Source organism: Phascolarctos cinereus, unplaced genomic scaffold (assembly GCF_003287225.1).
Source record: "Phascolarctos cinereus isolate Bilbo 61053 unplaced genomic scaffold, phaCin_HiC Scaffold_1;HRSCAF=81, whole genome shotgun sequence".
NCBI lineage: Eukaryota > Metazoa > Chordata > Mammalia > Diprotodontia > Phascolarctidae > Phascolarctos > Phascolarctos cinereus.
The window spans coordinates 105139031-105159625 of record NW_027555514.1 but is presented as its reverse complement, the minus strand read 5'-3'; the positions used below and the strand labels follow the sequence as shown (position 1 = coordinate 105159625).

At 41.6% G+C, this 20595-nt stretch overlaps 1 protein-coding gene across 1 annotated transcript in view; it reads right to left on the bottom strand.

Annotated features, from left to right (window-relative positions):
• Positions 1 to 4571: 4571 nt before the first annotated feature.
• The window catches only part of SVOPL (SVOP like), a 59623-nt gene continuing 43599 nt past the window's right edge, over positions 4572 to 20595 (bottom strand). The window contains exons 11-15 of the mRNA XM_078149890.1: positions 20043 to 20154; positions 17803 to 17884; positions 15414 to 15503; positions 5819 to 5932; positions 4572 to 4694 (exon numbers count right to left, since the gene is read on the bottom strand). Of these exons, the coding sequence (XP_078006016.1) occupies positions 4572 to 4694; positions 5819 to 5932; positions 15414 to 15503; positions 17803 to 17884; positions 20043 to 20154 (521 nt within the window). The remainder of the gene's footprint in view (positions 4695 to 5818; positions 5933 to 15413; positions 15504 to 17802; positions 17885 to 20042; positions 20155 to 20595) is intronic.

Below are 20595 nucleotides of genomic sequence, written 5' to 3'. Positions count from 1 at the left end.
TCCCCTACCTGGTAGGACCCAGACACCTGGTTTTCAGAATCCATTTTCCTTATATTGCACTGGTTTTCTCACTGCTAAACAATAATGACTGATAAACTGGAAACTCAACTTAAATTATTTTAGGTAATAAGACCATAGATTTAGAGTTGCAATGCACTTAACCTTCTGACATCTTCATTTTATAGATTAGGACATAAGTCCTAGGGAGGTTCTGATTAAGTGACATGGCCAGGATTTTATTCAGTTCCTCTGCCTCCAGAGCTCATGCTTTTTCCCATTACCATTTGGTTTCAAATTGATGGTAGTATTATAAATATGACCACAGTGGGTTTTCTAATAATTTGGGCTAAGTTATCAGACATCAGCAGAAATCCAAACTTTAAAATCATGAGATAAATAACTCTGAAATCCATGTGCATGTTTTAGTGACATTCAGCATGAGAGTAACCTGAGAGGTCATCTAGTCCAAATCCCCATTCTGTGAGATGAGAAAACCAAGGTCAGAGAGGTTAAATGACTTCCTCCAGGGTCAAGATTGCTCTCAAAAATACCTACATATACAACCTTTCCCAGGCATGAAATGCAACCTGAAATCCTTTCTTTCTAAGGCTCACTTATGCATTTGTTGGGCATTGAACGGTACTGTTGTAGAAGTCCAAAGAGATAGAGAAAGATCTGTAAAGCTTTTTGGTTCTGATACCTGCTGGGATAAGAAGAGACTACTTTGGGCTGTATAACAGGTATTTATTGAATATTGGAAGGAAAAGTCCCAGTAAAGCAAGCTATCTCTCAAATCCATAAAAAAAGTTGTTCCTTAATAATATAGTATTATACAAAAGTGAATTCAAGATAAATTGTAGGAGTAGGGAGAGGGTAAAATAAAGCTACCTCAAGAACATGTTTGTGAAAAATAAAATATACTTCTCCATTTGGTTATCGTTTGCATGTCTTCATTTTGCTTGCTGTAAAAAAAGATAAATTGAATAAATCAGAATCTCACAATGACCACTTTTTGCTCTACTAATCAAATTAGAAGCCAAACATTGGGCATTAACTTAATTTACTTACCATCCTGGTATGTTCTTTTTGTAAAATTAAGATTAAGATCTGTATACTAGTCAGAGCATACATTATGGTTGAATGCCATCTCTAAAGTTAGTTTTTCTTATCCTAATGCAAGAGGAACAAACCTTAACTTTAGCTTTTTGTTTAGTTGTCTAAGAACAACTTAAAGATTCAACCTAATTCCTCGACAGATGGGAAAGAATCCGATTTTAATCTCTTTGAAATGATCAAAAAGGTATGATTCCATATGGTAATTCTTAAGTAATATTTGGACTCAGACTCTTCACAAAGCCGGTAGTACATTGAAGTATGTTGAAATAGTGAAAATACTGTTGTAGCATTTACCGCTGAGGGGAGGGTGGCATTCCTTAGTTTAAACTTGCAAAGGTTCCCAAACTTATTTGGCCTACTGCTCCCTTATCAAAAAAAATTTTTTTTTTACTTGGGCCCCTGCTGGAAATCTTTCTTTAACCCTTTAATAGTTTTTGTTTTGTTTTTTAATTTGCATCATTTCCAACTACTACCACCCCTCTGGATCAGTCCAGTGCCCCCCAGAGGGCAATACTGCCCACTTTGGGAACTATCTTAACTTTCCAAGGAAGCGTGCAGCAACTGTGTGGAGAGTTCCCAGGGTATTAGAGTTGGGATGGACCTCGAATAAGCAGGCTAAACATCCTCGGGTGCTTCAACCAAATCTCACAAGGTGTGAGCTCAAGATTTTCATCTGATTGCCCCGCGCACTTATGGCACCCAGAAGTGAATACGATGCTACAGATATACTCTTATCAGTCAGAGTTAGGGAAGACGATCACCTTTCCTATTCTGGAAACTCCACTACTGTAATAGGTTATTTCATAATGGTCATTCCCTCCAAGGATGCAGATTATGAACCATCATTTTGGCTGTCCAGTTTCTATTCATGTCCTCTCCCCAATTTACTTCAGAGCATCCACCTGATGCGGTGGGAACCCTTGTTGAGGATTCCAGAGAGAAAGATGACTGTCCGCTGATTAACTCTCCTGTGCAACTGGCCTGTCTCTTTTCATCATTTCATGGTTGACATTATTTATACTGCTCCCGCATAATTCTGTGTTTGTTTGTGCCCTCCTTGTGGTTCTCCATTTCCCTTTGGGCAATACTCAGCTTTAATACTTCAGAGACTATAGAGAGAGTTAAATTACTCGCAGCCATATATCATTCCTAGAAGACTAATATTAATGTTGGAAAAATGAGCCTTTGCTATTTCAAGAGGAAGCTTAGGGTCACTGAAAAACCTTTGTAGTTTTCCAAAGGCCATCCAATCAATTTCCTCTTGTTCATTCCTGCTTCCAGAACATCCAAGATTCATGTTGATGGATGGATAAGTTGTCTGTCTCACAATCAACAAAGTTTTTGTTAAAGTAACTACTTGTTTGTCACATACTGAGTTAAAAAGACTAACTCCTTCTGTGTAGGATAATTTGGATAACAGGCCTTCTTTGCCTGCTTGGTTTTTCCTTCTTGGACAGTTGAAACTATGGAGTGATTATGGGTGTCATTTAGTGAACTATCAGCCACAGTACATCGAGATGCCTCTGTTGGATCTCAGCCTCTAAAAAGAGGCTGTTTGCTTGGTTTTTCAGGAGCAACTGCAGGATTCCAGCTAATTTCAGCCACTGAAATTTAGACTGTGGTCCTGGATCTTCTCCAGCGAAGGGTCAAACACGTTGGCCGAGCACAGCTTGTTTTATGCTTCACTTGTCACTCGTCAGACTGTCATTTAGCAAGCGTATCTCATCTTTCAAGGTATATTGTATAATTTGGACATGAAGGTGTGAGATATCTTTTAGGAGGAAAAACTTTAAAGGTGCTGTTTGCTCTGTAAAATCAAATGCCTTTTTATAAGCAACAGACAGGTACAGTGGTAATCCTGTGTCCACACATCTTCCAGTCAACCATATGCTTCTATTAATGTAGCCTGAGACAGAGGGCTGCATACATCCTGCAATATCACGTGATGCTCAAACCAATAATAAATTAATAATAATAATATACTACTAATAATAAACTAATATGATCAAAATACACTGAAACCTGTATAACAGGGGTGGGGAACAGGTCTGAATGAAAGGTGTGGCCTTTTGACTGAGTCCAAGCTTTATAGGACAAATCCTTTTGTTAAGGGATTTGTTCTGTCGAATTTGGATTCAGTTAGAGGGCCACATTGAGCCTTGAGGCTGAGGGTTCACCACCCCTGACTTGGAAAATATATTTTAAAACTAAGTTAACATGTGGCCTACATGGATTTTTACATATGGACTAATGATGCTGTTTCTATTTGAGTTGAGCATCACTGGCCTAAGCACGTTGGCATTTTTGGCAGCCTCGTTGCTATTGTTAACCCCTTGAGCTCGTTGTCCGCTCAAACCCCAAATCATCTTCACATGAATGGCTCTCTAGGCACTTCTCCATATCCTGTCCTTTGGAAGTTGATTTTTTTTAAACTGACTTTACAATTTAAATGAATTTTACAGTTCTGCCTAATAAATTCAGTCTAAGGTTCAAACCTGTTAACTTGGGACAACATATCCATGAGGGCATTGTGAGAGCCATCAAGTGTATTGTGGAATAAGTAAGAATTTTTAAAGTGCCATGCAATGAGAGGGGCTGGGGATACAAAGATAAAAGCCACATTTCAAGGGGTTCTGCCTTCAAGGTTACCACATTCTGAAATAAATTTATCAGATCATAATTTGCTCTTTCATCTCTCTCAGTGCCTAATCCCTCCACTTATTCATGCTCACTGAAACATTCATCCCTCTCTCCTACCCTAATTTCTTGGTCAAATAGTTCACCTCTGCCCAGTCATCTACTCTGAAATTCCTTGCCCCTTTGCCAGTGAACGCCCAACTCTGGATTATGTCTACCACCTCCCTCTTCTGCTCATCTCTCTGGTGCTGAGTGGGACTGGAAGAAATCCTAGAACCAAGCTGACAGGGTCCTCTACAAGTTTGTTAATCTCATTGTGCTTTTCCTGTTACAAGACTGCTCTTACTACTCTCTGATCCTCAATCTTACTCCCTACAGAGGTTGTTCAAATCTGCCTTTCATCTCAACCCTCCGATACTACTTCCTCCACCTTCTTAACCAAGAACCTCAGCTTGTTACTTAGCTGAGAAAATAGAGACCTTTTCAGACATCTGAAAACCCTTTAATTTCATCCTCCATTTGCTAGTTCCTTATAAAAGAAAGGTGATCCTTCTCTGAAATCAGCCTTCATTTTGTACTTTTGACCCCACTTCTTTCAGCCTGTAGCCTCTCACAATCATCCCTCGGCTTTGATCTCTACCTTCTGGTTGTCTGGTTCCTAAAAACATTCATAGACTGTATCATCTTCTCCAACTATTGTTCAAACCTCTCTTCTCATTTACAGCCAAACTCCTTGGAAAAGTGGCCTAAATTCATTGCTTCTATTTCTTCCCAGCCGTTTCCAAGCTGGTTTCTGACCCCATCACTCAACAGAACCTTCATTCAAAAGTCAGTTTGGCAGCAGTGTAGAGGATGGTTTGGGGGAAGAACAGATGAAGCAGGAACTTCACTTGGGCTATTATGAGAGAGGTGAAGAAGGTCTGAATGTGGCTGTCATGTGGCTAGAGGGAAGATGAGAACAAGAGATGTGAAGGTGAAATAAACAAGGTTTGGCAGCTCATTGGATATTGGGGCCAAGTTGGAAGAGCTATCAATGATGGAGATTGGTAACCTGCATGACAGAAAGATGATGGTGTCCTCAACTGAAACAGGTAAATACGGATGAGATACGTGGGGTTTTAGGGAAAAGAGGTTTTATTTTGGCTTTCCCTTTCACGTTCCATTCCATTTACCTTCTATGTTATCTGCTTTGTAGATCTTGGAGGTGCGTGGTTCTTTACATGTTTTTTTCTCTAATAGAATGGGAGCTCCTTGAAAGCAGAGAAAGTTTTTTACTTTTCTTTTTATCATCACTGTTTAGTGATGGCCTATAGTAAGCATTTAGAAAAGACCAGTGAACCATCTGGCTAAGTGACTCTGTTTGGAATCTCCCTGGGGAATCACATTTGTTGGAGAATGGCTAGATTTGGGTACATGAATGTATTGGAATGTTACTGTACCATAAGAAATAATGAATGTGGTGAATACAATGAAGTACAGAAAGATCTATGAACTGTTGCACATCCAAGAACCCTAAATCAATACATGAGCTAGAAAGGTTCAGAATAGGCAAAATGGACCCTTTTGATTATGTAAAATTGTAAAGTTTTTGCACAAACCAATGCAGCTAAAATTGAAGACAAACAAGAAATTAGGGAAAAAATTTTTTCTTCTGGGAGTCAGGGCATTAAAGTAGTATCTTACTGATTGCACCCTAGTAGGTTATATATACTAGAATAATAAAGGTATAGATGAAACTATACATTTTATAAGAATATATAGTTGAGATTCAAAGATACATTTCTGTAGCTTGGTGAAACTTGGCAGAGTTAGTATTCTGTTGGCCTAGGCTTTAAGATCCTCTTTCTGCCATATTGAGGCATTCCATTGGGTGGAATGTCTATTTAGATATATAACATGTCATGAGGTTCTTCAAGACTTTCCGTTAAAGGGTGTTGACCCCTATTGTAATCAAATGGGCTCAGTGTAAACACATTTATCATCTCTTTCCTAGAAGAGGGGTATCTGAAAGCAAAGGAAATAAGTGGTAGTGTAAAACACTAAATGGTTTAGCAGTGTCACCTACCTGAAGGGCCCTCCCTTTAGTCTCAATGGGGAGTGTGAATGCAGAAATGGCACACACAATGCAGACAGATGAGAAGAGACACAAGGCTCCCAGGAATGATGCACTCATAAGAACCTGCAAGTGACGGAGAAAGTAAGTTAACTGGCTGCATCCTACAGGAGTCCAGAGTGCAGCAGGACCCCTATGGGAAGATGAGTTCCAGAAAAGCCATATGCTTTAAGCAGGACCAGGGATTACCTGCCATGTTAACCACATGAGACAGATTTGGAGTCAAGGGACCTGGCTTTGATTTCTGGCTCTGACTTTTGGCAAACCATTTCATCTCTCTAGATCTGTTTTCTCAACCATGAAGTAAAGTGGGTTTATACTACGTGACCTCTAAGATCCTTTCCAGCCCTCCATCCTGTACACTTACAACTTGGTCACAGCTTCAACATTTTACAATTTTCAAGACATTTCTGGCACAACCTGCCTGTGACAGCGTGCAAACATCACACACACCCATTTTTACAGACATATAATAGAGTGACTTGCCTACGGTCACAGAACTGTAGTTAACTGTATTAAAAACACTTAATAGTGTTAGAACAGGGCTCTTTGTGCAACACACTTTTCAGTGCTAGGGCAGTGACTGGGATGAGCACCACTCACTGTGCTTCTGCCTGCAGACAGTTGAAGGAGGAATTTAAAAATCCTTACAGGTCTATGTAAAGATCCAATGAGGTCTTTATGTATGTTTAGCCAGTGCCTGGCGCAGAGTAGGCATTGTTCTCTTTCCTTCTTCCTCGTCCTCCATGTATCTTTTCTCACTGATAGCTCTTTTTTTTTTATTCCTCTTATCTTTTTGGTAGTGTTTTTTAAAATATCTTGTACATAGAGAATTAAATGAATTTTGATCAGACTATCCAGGGCCATACTAATACTTAAAATGTGCTTAATCTGGAAGGGAGCTTATAGATCATCTAGTCCAGTTTCTTCACTTTGCAGATTTGGAAACATCCCCTTGGCAATATAATGAAGCCTATGGGCAACTTCTGAGAATATTATTCTCATATATGTGTGTGTGTGTATACACACACATAAAATATTTCCCAATTACATTTTTATATTTTAACATCTTTAAAAATTGAGTTCCAAATGCCTGCCCTTCCCCCATGCCTTAGTGTATCAATTTTACATGTAAATTATACATGTGACATCATACAAAACATTTCCATACAGAATGATATTTGAATTTGAAAGTTGGTAAAAAAAAAAAATTCCCCCATCTCAGTTCACGGACCCCTGGAAATCTATCTATAGATCTCGGCTTCAAAACCTTTGACCTAGAACCAAAGTCTACTTTCCATTCACCACCACCCAATCAGAGGGAGTCAGGGTGGCAGAGCAAGATATAGCAATTGATCCTTAATTCTCTCACAAACTCCTCCGCAATGACCTATAAAGCACACCAGTTGTGAAAGCCAAGAAGTCACATTGAGTCATTTTTCCAGCCCAAAGCGGCTTGGGAAAACAAACTGGTCGGTAGATGGGTGGGCACCGGCCAGAAATACAGTATAAGCACAGGAGTGTGTTAATGGGTGGAAGCAGCAGTGGGGAGCAACCCAGCAGCAGAAGGAACCCAGGGGGTCCCTGTGCTAGCGCTAGGAGCAGGAATGGGTCCCATCTGGTGACTCCAACTGGTACACCATTACAGGGCAGGAAGGAGCAGTCATGATTGTGAGGGAGCAGGGTACTAGTCCTAGAGCCACAGTTGGGTGGCTCAGCAGTAGAGTGGGATTCATTTCTGACCTTCAGTGTGGCACATAAGCCTGCAGTGGAAGAGAGCCACCAGGTCAGCCTCTTCTAACCTACCAAACCTCATAGTAGGCTAATTGTGAGCTAGTCAAGCAGCAATATACAGAATCTTAATTACATACAAGCCAACACACCCAAACTGGGTCAGGAATTTGCAGTATGCAGACCAGAAGGGCAATAAAACAGACCTATTCCCAGAACACATCACTTTGGAAAGCACGAAAACTTACAGGCCCTAGACTGAGCTGTGAAAGTAGCAGAAGGACATAAAAGGCAACTCAGGCCAGACATTTCCCCCAGAGGTGAACAGAGTCCAACTCTAACATAAAGCCCAAAGTCAATAAATAGGGTAGGAAAATGAGGAGAGAGGAGGGGGGAAGAAAAGGAAACCTGACCATAACAAGTTACTATGGTGACAGGGAAGCTCAAGATACAAACTCAGAAGAAGACCAATGACTTGAAAACATCTATAAACAAAGCCTCAAAAAATGCAGATTGGACACAAGCCCAACAAGAATTTCTAAGTTCAAGAAAGCAATTTTAAAAATTTATTTAGAATCCAATAAGAGCTATAGAGAATAAATTGAGGGAGAGCAAATGCTATGCAAGGGAATTATGTAAATAGAACTAACAGGTTGTTAAAGATGTACCAAAAAACGCTGATGAAATTCCTTTAAAATCAGAATTGACCAAATGGTAAAAAGAGGTAAAAAATAGTGAATAATAAAATATTCAGAAAAATCAGAATTGGCCATGTGGAAGCTAATAACTCCGCGAGACATCCAAAAACCAAAAAGTTGGAAAAAAAAAATATGAAATTTCTTAGGAAAAACAACTGACCTAGAAAAAAAAAGATTGAAGAAAGATAAGTTAAGACTTACTGGATTATGTGGAAGCCATGACCAGAAAAGGAGCGAGACATTTTAAGAAGTCAAAAAGGAAAACTGTCCAGATTTCTTAGAACCAGAGGGCAAAATAGAAATTGAAAAAGTCTACCAGTCACCTCTTAAATCCTAAAAAAAATACTTCCAGGAATATTATAGCTCAAATCCAAAACTCTCAGATCAAAGAGAAAATACTACAAAGCATCCAGAAAGAAATAGTTCAAATACCATGGAGCCACAGTCAGTTATTATACCAGGTTTAGTAGCTACCACTATACAGGAGCCGAGGGCTTGGATTATGGCATTCTGGAAGGCCAAGGACCTGGGATTACAACGAAAAGTCACCTGTCCAGTAAAACAATATGATCCAGGGGGAGGGCATGGGTGGGTAAGTGGGGAACGGGCAGTTAGTGAAATGGAAGACTTTCAAGCATTCCTGATAGAAAAGACCAAAGCTGAAGAGAAAATTTGACATTCAAACCTGAGACTCAAGGAGCATAAAATGTTAAACATGAGTGAGAAATCATAAGGAATTAAAAGTTTAACTGTTTGCATCCATATGGAGTAAGATGATACATGTAACCCCTCAGAACTTTATCATGACCAGGGCTGTTTTGAGGGAGACTATTCAGACTGAGGGCATGGGTATAAATCTAGGATATTGGGATGGTCCCAAAAGAAGAGCGAGTTTTTTCCCCCACATCAAGTCTAAATTTATCTCTTTACAACTCCTGCACAGTGCTCTTAATTCATCTCAAGCCTAATTCTTGTTTCACATGACTACGCTTTAAGTATTTGAAGACAATTATCTCTATTGCTTCCCCCCAGCTTCTCATCTCAGGGCTGAGCAACCCAAGTTCCTTCAACCAATGCTTATATGGCATAGGGATTATGAGCGTTGATGACAAATTATAGTAAAATGCCATTTCTATCCTTTCTTGGGAAAAGTTGTAGGAGAATATTTAGATGGCTAGTTAGGCTATATTTGTTTTGAATTTGTAATGTGCGTGTTACACTGACCCCCATTTCTGTTTAGGTCTCTCTTACAACACTCGGGCTAACTTACCCTAAATTGCATCTACACTGGCTGATTAGGGTGGTTTCCTTAAAAAGTTAACAATTTACTCTCCTAGGAGTCCTAGGGGTAACTCTAGTGGGAGCTGAAACAAATCTACTACTACTCACATCTAAAGGCTCCCTAGTCCCCACCAGTGTGCTTCCCATTTAAACACTGTCATAAAACATTTACTAAACAAAAAGGATGAAGCAAAAAGAATGAAAATAAATCTCCCCATAAACCTGGATTATATTTGCCCACCAAAGTACACGGTGTTTTTTGGGTGGGAGTGGGCACAATAATAAAGAAACCCAGCGGCGAGCCATGAATATGGAAACTCATGTCCTTTCCCTGCACTCCAGGCTTTGAGGTCCTTCATCTCTAGGTTACATATGACACTTGCTGGAAGAATGGATTCCTCTACTGGGCCTCTCCATTCACCTGCTAAACAAAGCCACTTCTCTACTACTTAAGAGCATCAAGCCTTGAATCTTCAGAGCCTTCTAGATATATTCCCTTGGCTGCATTACATCATTTCAGTGAAAATCCGTTTCCTTAAGCCTGATGTCTACAAAGCTATTCAGGTCTCCTTTCACGACACAGAAGGCAGTCAAGCCTCTAAAAAACTCTAAAGGTTTCCTCTCTCTTAAGCTGTAGATGACTCTATCAAGCAAGACAGCCTTTTCCCAGTCCTTCAAAAAACAGAATTCTGCTTTTTTTTAATCAGCTCCCAGCATCAGAGCTTTCCTCCATTTAGAACAGCTCCCTTCATCACCTGCAAAAGGCTGCCTGTCTTTGATCAGCTGGTTTCAGCTCCAAGTATCTGCTATTTTCTTCTTCTGTCTCCATTTCATTTCTCTGCCTCCAGTGGTTTTTCAGGCATGTCAGCTTCTGTATGCAGCATCTAACGTCAGCCTCTGAGTTCACTTCCCTAGCTTCTAATGATTCTCCTGCTTCACATCAGCTCCTCCTCATGTGCCACAACCCGTTTATAACTCATGCTAAGAAACCCCAATTCCACATTTTCAAGCCTCCACTCTCTAGTACACAGTGGACTTTTTTTTGGGGGGGAGGCAATTGGGGTTAAGTGACTTGCCCAGGGTCACACAGCTAGTAAGTGTCAAGTGTCTGCGGCCGGATTTGAACTCGGGTCCTCCTGACTCCCAAGGCCAGGGCTCTATCCACTGAGCCACCTAGCTGCCCCATAATGGACAATTTTCAAAAGAGAAAACACAGATTCAATCAATCAAAAAAATTAATTAATTAAGCACCTGCTCTGTAGCAGGCATTCTATTAGGTGCTGAAGATACAAAGACAAAAAATAGCTCTGTCTTCAGGTTGCTTACATACTATCAGCGGAATTATAACATGGCTGTATTGTGGGTATATAATAGATAATGGAGTATTTGTCCTTTCCTTCTCCAGCTAATTTTACAGATGAGGAAACAGGCAATCAGAGTTAAGTGACTCACCCAGGGTCACACAGCTAGTAAATATTTGAGGCTGGATTTGAACTCAGGTCTTACTGACTTCAGGCCTAGTGCTCTATCCACTGTGCCACCTAGCTGCTCCCTTAATATGATTCATAGACCCCCTAAAATCTATCCATGGACTCTTTGAGGGTCCACAGAACCCAGATAAGAAACCCCTGGACCAGATGATCTTGTAAATCTTGAGAATGGAACTCAGGACAGCTAAGTGGTGCAGTGGGTAGAGCATCAGCACTGGAGTCAGGAGGACCTGAGTTCAGATCTGGCCTCTGACACTAGCTGTATGACCATGGGCACCTCACAACCTCCATTGTCTCCAAAAAAAATGGGAGAATGAAACTCTTCATTCTAAGAAGTGTCTTCCAGTTTGGCCAGTAAGAGCTAATCAGAACTGAGCATTTATTAAGTGACTATTACGTGCCAGGCACTGTGCCCTGGACATTCAAAAGAAGGAAGAAGACAGTCCCTGCTCTCAAGGAGATAACAAGCAAACAACTATGGACAGACGACCTTAGATAAGATAAAGTAGGAAAAAAAAATCTGGGCAGGAGATGGGAGCGGTGGTGGGGAGCAAGCACTCAGGAAATCAAAGCCCCTCTCCCCAAAGTGGAAGAGCTTCCCTCCTAATTTCCCCTTTCCTTCCTCCCATGTTCTTCTTTCTCTCTTCCCCTTCATTCTCTGTATCCTCCTCCTTCTGGGAGGGCAAGACAGTCCAAACCTATCTCTTCAAAAGGAGGGAGAAGGCAGGTGTGAAGAAACAATCTAGTCTGTCAGCTCCCAGAAGAGTCTATTGTATATAATAGATCTGTCCCAATGGGCACAGTCTTCCCAGGGTTTCTGGGGGCCCAACTAGCAGGGAGTGAGCCGGGAATTGAATACATCTAGTGTTCTTCCCATCACATCAGACCGCCTCCTTCAACCAAGCTACTTGTTTGTCTGTTAGCAGCAGTAGAACTAGGTCATCGTAAGGCATGGAACAGGCAGGTATAACCCTAGAAGGGACTCGGACGTAAATATCCCTAGCTAAGTTAACTCAGTTCAATTCAATTCAAGCACATATTGGGTATGATGTGGGGTGGTTAGGTGGCACACACTGGATAGAGCGCTGGGCCTAGAGTCAGGAAGACTCATCTTCCTGAGCCCAAATCCAGCCTCAGACACTTAATAGGGCAAGTCTGTTTGCCTTAGTTTCCTCATCTGTAAAATACACAGGAGAAGGAAATGGCAAGCCACTCCAGTATCTGCCAAAAGAAAAACAAACAAAAACCAAAACGGGGTCACAAGGAGTCTGAAACGACTGAACCACAGCAACCAAGGTATAATATGGCTCTTCTGCTTGGGGCATGGATACAAGGCTCTTTTCTGCCTCTGGAGTGCATTCCCTCTTCACTTCTTAGGATTATAGATTAGATCTTAGCGACCACGGAGTGCAACGCTCTCTTCCTCTTCCTCATCTTCTCACCACTGCCCTTAATTAATATTACATGGCATATTTTGTAATTTTGTAAATCACTTGTAATTTTGTAATTTTACTTTCCAGGCACATGCAGCATCCCTTACATAGTTCGTGGGCTCCTCGTGAGCACTGACTTATCCTTCTATCCTCTGTGCCCAGCATGGTATCTTGTGCCCAGCTACAGACATTTGTTGAATCGTTCAGTGAAATGGCCATTGCTCTCGAGGCTTATAATCAAATGTGGGGAAAGATGTTCACGACTATCTGTGATGGGGGTGGGGAGGAAATGAGGACAGCGAGAGAGAAGATCTGGGTAAAGTGTTAGGGGAAATCTGAGAACGGAGGGATCATTTTCACTAAGGGAGTTGGGGGCAGGGAAAGGAGTCATCAGGGAAACCTTTGTGAAGGGCACACCTGGGCTGGGCCTTGAGGGCTGAGAAAGACTTCACCAGGTGGAGATGGGGCAGAAGTCTGTTCCAGTTAAGGGGGGGGGGGGGCAGCGCAAGAAAAGGATAAGACAAAGCCTCAGGATGGAAAGTACATCAGGGGCCATAGTAAGAGATAAGTCCTGTCCCCCTTCTTTGCTGGGATTCTACCTCCTCTCACTTCATCATAACCATTATCTGATACCTTCTCAAATTCCCCTAGGTTGGGGGTGGGTTCTTATTCCTATGCCTTTAACTTTTAACCTGTGTCCCTACATCTCCCTTACCGGTGATTCTAGAGTGTTTAGAAGATGGGTGGAGGGGGGCAGCTAGGTGGCCTAGTGGATAGAGTGCTGGCCCTGAAGTCAGGAGGACCTGAGTTCAAATGTGGCCTCAAACCAAACACTTGACATTTACTAGCTGTGTGACCCTGGCAAGTCACTTAACCCCAATTGCCTAAAAAATAAATAAAATAAAATAAGAAGATGCAGTGGAGGGTACCTAACCCCAAATAGAAACATAATCCATTCTAGAACTGCCTCCCTAAGATTAGATACCCCATTATCTTCTTTATAATATTTTATTTTTTCCCAATTACATGTAAAAACAATTTTTAACATTTGATTTTTTTTAAGTTTTCAGTTCCAAATTCTATCCCTCCCTCCATGACCCCCTCCCTCAGACAGTAAGCAATCTGATACAGGTTATACATGTGCAATCATGACACCCCATTTTCTTAAGAAAGAGGAACCCAGAAGAAGGTCATTATTTGTCATTGAAAGGTGACTGCACCTGGGATGATGTAATATGTCTGTGAGGTTTAAACTTTGGGGATCAGGATTGTCCCCCTGAGTTGTAAATGAGCAAATGTGCCCTACCCTGGGGTGATTCAAACCCCTGGGATGTAGGTTTCTCAGTAATAAATCACGCTTCCTATGACAGTAACACCATCTAGAGTGACAAGTCCCTCTAGGATCCTGAATCCATCCAACCTGCCCGTAACAAGGGATAGCATCACCTCTTCTGATCCCTACCTTAGCACCCATGCATACAGTTGGTACTCAGTAGACTTTAGACTATTGCAGCTAGAAGAGGCCTTAGAGATCATGTGGTCCAACTCCATAATCTTACAGATGAGGAAACTGAGACAAGGTGAAGTGATTTGTCCAAGGTCATAGTGATAACAGAGGCAAGAACTGAAACTTGAACCTAGCCTTTTAGGATAGTGTGAGAAATAATCCATTTGGACTTCTACTCTATTGGAATCAGTATCAATCAATTTGCTATGATTCCACAGGGATAGTGATTATAAGTTTTGAATAGTACGTCCCAGAGCCATAAGCTGCAGATTGTAAATTCCCTTGCTTAATCCTCAGAAACTAACTAGAGGACCTCCTCTACCCTTGTTTTCCCTTGTCATGGTGACCAAGCCCAGTGTAGTGGAGGTGACTCAACTATGTGGAAAGTCCTCCAATTTATTTTTGTACCTCCAGACCATTCTCTTGCCCAACATGAGCAGGGGACCATCTTATGACCACCTAGTCAGTGGAAATATTCCTACTTTGCTTACCTTGTGACCCTGCTGATGTCATTTTTGTTTATTTTAACATGCGTCATATGCCAACCAATGAGATCCTGTATTTTACCATGTCTCTTTTGCATATTTGGATATCAAACTCTATAAATATAAGGCTAGTTCTCTTTCCACTATGTCCTACTGCCTCCCTGTGTTACTGAATGACTCAAAATATGATGATTTTACTTGTCTCTTCTTTGAGTGGGGGGCACAGTGCTGCTTTCCAATAGGATTATAGATTTAGAGGCGGAAGGAACCTTAGAGGTTGTCGAATTCATCCCTCTCCTTTTTCAGGTGAGGAAACAAAGACTTCTTGTTGAATCATTTCAGTCGCGTCCAACTCTTCATGACCTTTATTTGGGGTTTTCTTGGCAAAGATACTGCAGTGCTTTTCCATTTCCTTCTCCAGTTCATTTTACAGATGAGGAAACTGAGGCAAACAGGGTTAAGTGACTTGCCCAGGGTCACACAGTTAGTAAGTGACTAAGGCCAGATTTGAGGATTTGAACTCAGGAACCAGAGTCTTCCTCACTCCAGGCCTAGCACTTTATGCACTATGGCACCATCTAGCTGCCCCAACTATGACTTAGAGAAATTAAATTCCATTTCCAAGTTCATGTTGCTAATAAAATGTCTGGGGTGAGATTCAAACCCAGGTCCTTCTGACACTAAGTCTAGCACTCGGGCCACTAGTGTTTCCCTTCATTTAGGTGGGAGAAAAGTGACTTAGGAAAAGTGATTCCTCAGCATGGTAGAGTGGAGTTATGGATTTGGAGTCAGAAGACCTAAGTTCAAATTTTGGCTCAGCTCTTTAAAATCTTTGGCCTTGAGCAAAGCCTCCTAAGATCCCCATTTTCTTCACCTCCACCTCCACTGCCCCCTCCTTCTGGCTCACTGCCCCGGTTCTTACCTGGGATATAAATGGAGCCACCATCGCACCAATCCGACATAAAGAGCCACTCGTTCCCATGCCCAAAGCTCGCATAGTGGTGGGGTAGACCTGTGGCAGAAGATGGAAGGAAGAGAAGCCTCCATTAATCATTAAAGACTAACTCCTTCCTCCCTCTGTCTTCTACCTTCCCCAGTCTGGGATCTGAGATTGTGTATAGACCTGAATGCCACTGGACAGTGCCATTTTCCAAGTTATTTGAAGAAGGGCAAGAATGTCAGTAGTTGATTGAGAGTGTCCATGCTGGACAGGAGATGGCCAAGAGAAGGCAGAAAACGACTGAGAAACAGCTCATATTTGATACCACAGGTAAGAGAGAGCAACTATACTTTGAATAGGAGAGTGAAATAGAGGTAATTTAAAAAATCGGTTAGGTAACTGGGGGATGTATAGAAGGGAAAGAGATTCAAGGTAGGGAGAGCATAATAAGGAGTTAGGAGGAAATTGAAATATACAAAATACTCATTATATACATTTTTCTTTTCATTTTTTTTTGGGGGGAGACAATGGGGTTAGTTGACTTGCCCAGGGTCACAAGCTAATAACGGTCTGAGGCCTCATTTGAACTCAGGTCCTCCTGACTCCAGCACCAGTTGCTCTGTCTACTGCAACACCTAGCTGCCCCCTCATTTTTAGGCACATACAATTTCCAGACATTGTGCCAGCCACAAGGAGAAAAACATAAGTTTAAGGGAAATAAAAATGTACACATTACTCATTTTTTCAGCTCACTAAAAAAAAATTGATCTAACATCTGTTAGAGGAGAAACATAAAGCTGTCTTCAGCATAATAGTTTGTTTGTACAGTTATCCAGTTTGGGGTATTATATTTAAAAATAGAGTTGAGGCAACTTCATGTCTCTTCACCTAGATGAGAAGTTGATTGATCCCTTCCTATCCTCCTGACTCGTTCTCAAAGGGTTGGACATAGATGACAGTGTTAGCGGCCCCAGTGATTCCTCTCTGTATCAGCTTGCCTCGGGGGAGAACCTTAAATCCCCAAAGCCCCATTTCCTTTGCTTTCCTAGTTCACTGACAGTTTCCTCTGCTCTCCAGTTTCTGCCTGTTTCTCATTAATCTGCAGAAAATGGAGAGATGCCAAATTTTGACCCAACTTGTCACAGGAAGGAAATCTGATTAGCAAATTTGTAATTGTTACCTTGGATAAACTCAATTTTTTAAGGTAATACCCCAAACTAGATAATTTTAAGAGTAAACTAGTTATACCAAAGATTTTCTTTTATGTTCTTACTCTTAACAGATGTTAGAATTATATTTTATAGTGAGCCTATGAGAATTGAATATATTTCAGTTTCCTTACATTTCTTTTTTTCTCCCTGTGGGTACAATATACCTGGAAATTGCATGTCTCTAAAAAATGAGTACTGCATATATTTCAATTTCCCCCAAAACTTTTTTTTTCTCTCCATGGCTACAAAATTTCTGGAAATTGAACATCTTTAATGCAAACGGACTACATGTCTTTCCAGATCTTGAAACATTTTTTTTTCTAACGTAATGAAACTGGTTGTTCAATTTGCTGATCTATTTTCATCCAAAAGTTTTGTTCCTTTATAAGGAGTGTTGGCCCTTTAAGAAAATGTCTGAAAAGTTTTTTTTTTCAATCTACCAGGTGGGTAGAGGTACTCATCATCTATTTCCTGTTGAACTGGAAAGGGGAACTTTCTCTTCTGTAGAGCCCTGGTCAGCCATTCTTGTGGAGCTCTCAAAGGGCCAAGGCAGAAAAAAAAAAAGTCTAATTTAATTCCTCCTGCCCCCCAACAACCCTTATTCAGAGCCTTCTTTACATGGAAGCAACTTCAGGTTGACTTTTGAACTAGAGCAGGAGTCCTTAAGCTGGGCTCCCAAAACTTGATTTTTAAAAAAAATTACTTTGATAACTGTGTTTCAATATCATCTGTTTCCTTTGTAATCCTATGTCTCATTTTGTCCAATTAAAAACATTATTCTGAGTTCATAAGATTTCACCAGACAACCAAAGGAATCCATGGCACACAAAAAGTAAAGACACCCATATCTCGAGCTTGGGTGATATTCTGTCCTCCTCTAAAGCCTGGGTGTGGAGGGGACGCTTGCATGAGCTAAATTTCTGAAAGTGAATGAGGGCAAAAAAAATGTCCTTTCCCAACAACAATACAAAGTTAGAAATCCCTGCTGGGCATCATTTCAATGGGATGTATTTAGAAAGTCATGAAAGCTTTTAAGTCTTAAAAGGAACCTCTTAGTGGAGGGTGAGGAAAAGTTGCCGGTGGATGGCCACACACTTTAAATGATTTATCAAAAGCAGTTTCGGTCACTTTACCCATCAGACCCCTTCAGAAAGACCAACCTCAGCGGTATAGATATAGATGGTATTGAAATTTGCTGACACCAGGGCCCTCAGCATGAAGAGGAAACCAATCAGGCCTGTACTAGAGAAGAGAGAATGGGAGAAAAATGATAACAACCATTATTAGTTTAGGGTCACCAAAAAGGAAATAAAGAAATACTTACAGAGCCAACATCCATGCCAGTGTGTCAGGATTTGGTTTTGTTTTGTTTTGTTTTTCAGATTAACCAAAATGAATGGATGCATAGCCACTCTGGCCAGAAGAAAATGTAAGGTCTCCATTGGCCCTTTTGTTAGGTCCCCAAACATAGGACTCCCTCCACCCTTAGTACTTCAACAGGACTCTTGGTATGCTCAAGCATTCCACTCTAGCCTAGGGCTTTCCATACAGGACTGATGGGAAATGAAAGTGGAGGTATCCCTGCTCCCTTATTTCCACTAACCGTGCAGTCCTGCAGAGTTTCATAGATTTTTTTAAAAAAAATTAAAACCATGCCCCTGACCAGAAGACCCTTCAAAATGAACTCTTTGGGCCACACAGAGAGATAGGGATAGGCCCTGGGATTTGCTTGGTGAGGAAACATCATCTCATCAAAGCAAGACATCACCTTCTCTGCACATTATGTCTTACAGAGTTGCCTAGAGCAGTTGTCCAGGCTCTCTTAGCTCACATTTGTAAGGGGCAGGACCTAAACCTAGGTCTTTGTAGTTCCATGTTGCCACTCAGCAACCTGCCAAAATTATCCAGCTTCTTCACGTGACTTTGCCACAGCCATGCTCTGAGGCTGCGCATTTGGTTTGCAGAAAGATTTATGGTCATCTCTTCTAAAAGGGTTCTGATCCCCCCACCCCCATAAATATGTAGGTAGGGTGGTTTGAGCACTAACTTTAACATACTTCTTGGATACTCCCTCCTCAGCTGTAGAGCAGGAAGGCCAGTTGGACTGAGAGGAACTGGGACAGCAGGTAGAAGATAGAATCACCATTTAGAACAAAGAAGCTCTCTTTCTTTTCTCCCTACTGTGGGGCTAAACACCTCATGATTTTCACATAAACGTGTCCTAAGTGGGCATTTTTGACCAGCCAGCAGATGTCCTGGAGAGCTCTCATGAGATTGCAGGGGGTCAAGGAAAACATTTTAAAACCACTACTTTAAGAGACAGACTCAGCATGGATAAGCAGAATTGGAACTGCAGCCAGGAAGATGGGTTTACATCCTGTTTCTGACACGTACTGGCTGGCCGTGACTCGCCATAAGCCATTGACCCTCTGGGTGCACCCAGGCATCTCAAACTCAGCATACCCAAAAGAGAAGGGCGCCACCGTCCTCCCCATCACCCAGGCGCTCACACTCACTGCACGCATCCAATCTGTTGGCAAAGTCTTGTTGTTTCTACCTTCTCAACATCTCTGGTACATGCGGGTTTCTCTCCACTCATATGGCCACCACCCCAGTGCAGACCCTTGTCACTTCAGACCTGGACTATAACAAATGCTTTTAGTGAGTCTCTGAGCCTCAAGTCTCCTCTTACTCCAACTCATCCTTTTTCATCTGCTAAAGTGATTTTCCAAAGGCACAGGTTTTTTCCATTTTACTGCACCCTCTACCCCCATTTAATAAAACCCAGTGACTTTCTATTATCTCTAGATCAAATGGAAAATCCATTGTTTGGTTTTCAAAGTCCTTCACCCCCTGGCCTCTTCATCTTAGACTTCACTCCCCTTACTGTATGATGCAGCAGCATCTCCCCCCTCCCTGTCTTTTCACTGGCTATCTGGAATGCGCGTCTTCCTCCACCTTCTGGTTTCCCAACTTCCTCCAAGACTCGACTCAAATCCCATATTCTCCAGAAACGTTTCTGGGTCCCCATTTTCGTTCCCCTCCATCCTAAAAAAGTACCTTTGAAAATGATTTCCAATTCTATATAGATATAGATAAATATCTATTTTCTATTTATATAATATGCATATTTCTATAGATATAGATGGATATATATGTCTTTTCTGAACAATTTTTTTTTCATGTTGTTTCTCCCATTAGAACGTGAGGCTCTTTGAAGACAGGGACTGTTTCTTTTGCCTTTCTTTGTATCCCAAAACAGTTGCTGACCTGCATTAATAGACAGCGTTTCCTCACAGGGAGCTCCCTAACCCTGATGAACATCCCAGATTTGGAACACCACCACCAACAGTCCGCTGCTCCCAACCCAACTATTCTGGCGCACCCAAAAGGAAGATACCTCGAAGTACAAATGTTGAGCAGCAGAAAGAACAAAGCTGTACATCCCATGGTGATAGAAAGGCTGATCCGTCTTCCCAGGAAATTGATGCCCAGGATATTTAAAGGATTTACTGGAAGAGAGGAAACAACACCAATTCTCGGCATCGTAGAATGCAGTCAGCACATTCCGACATCCACATGAGCCATTTCTTGTCCTTTCAGATGGGAGCAACTTGATCTAAACTTCTGGGGTGCCGTCTCCTTGGTTATTTCGATGTAAAGCAAATCTGCAGGAAGCCTTTTGCTTCCGTGAGACACAGATGGAAGCCTATTGCATACATATATTAGGTCATGGTCCAGATTGCTTAGTTTAGGCCCCCCCCTCCTGTGAGCGGACAGGATCACTTTTAGGCAGGAAGTTAAATCTCTCTATTGTTTCTCCCCAGAGCAGCCTGGTGATTGAAGGGCCAACCTTGGAGTCCGCAGGACTGCTTCTGACACCCTGTGGTTAAGGATAAATCACCTAATCTCTTAATGCCCCAGGAAGGGGCCCTCTTACATCGAAACTGCAG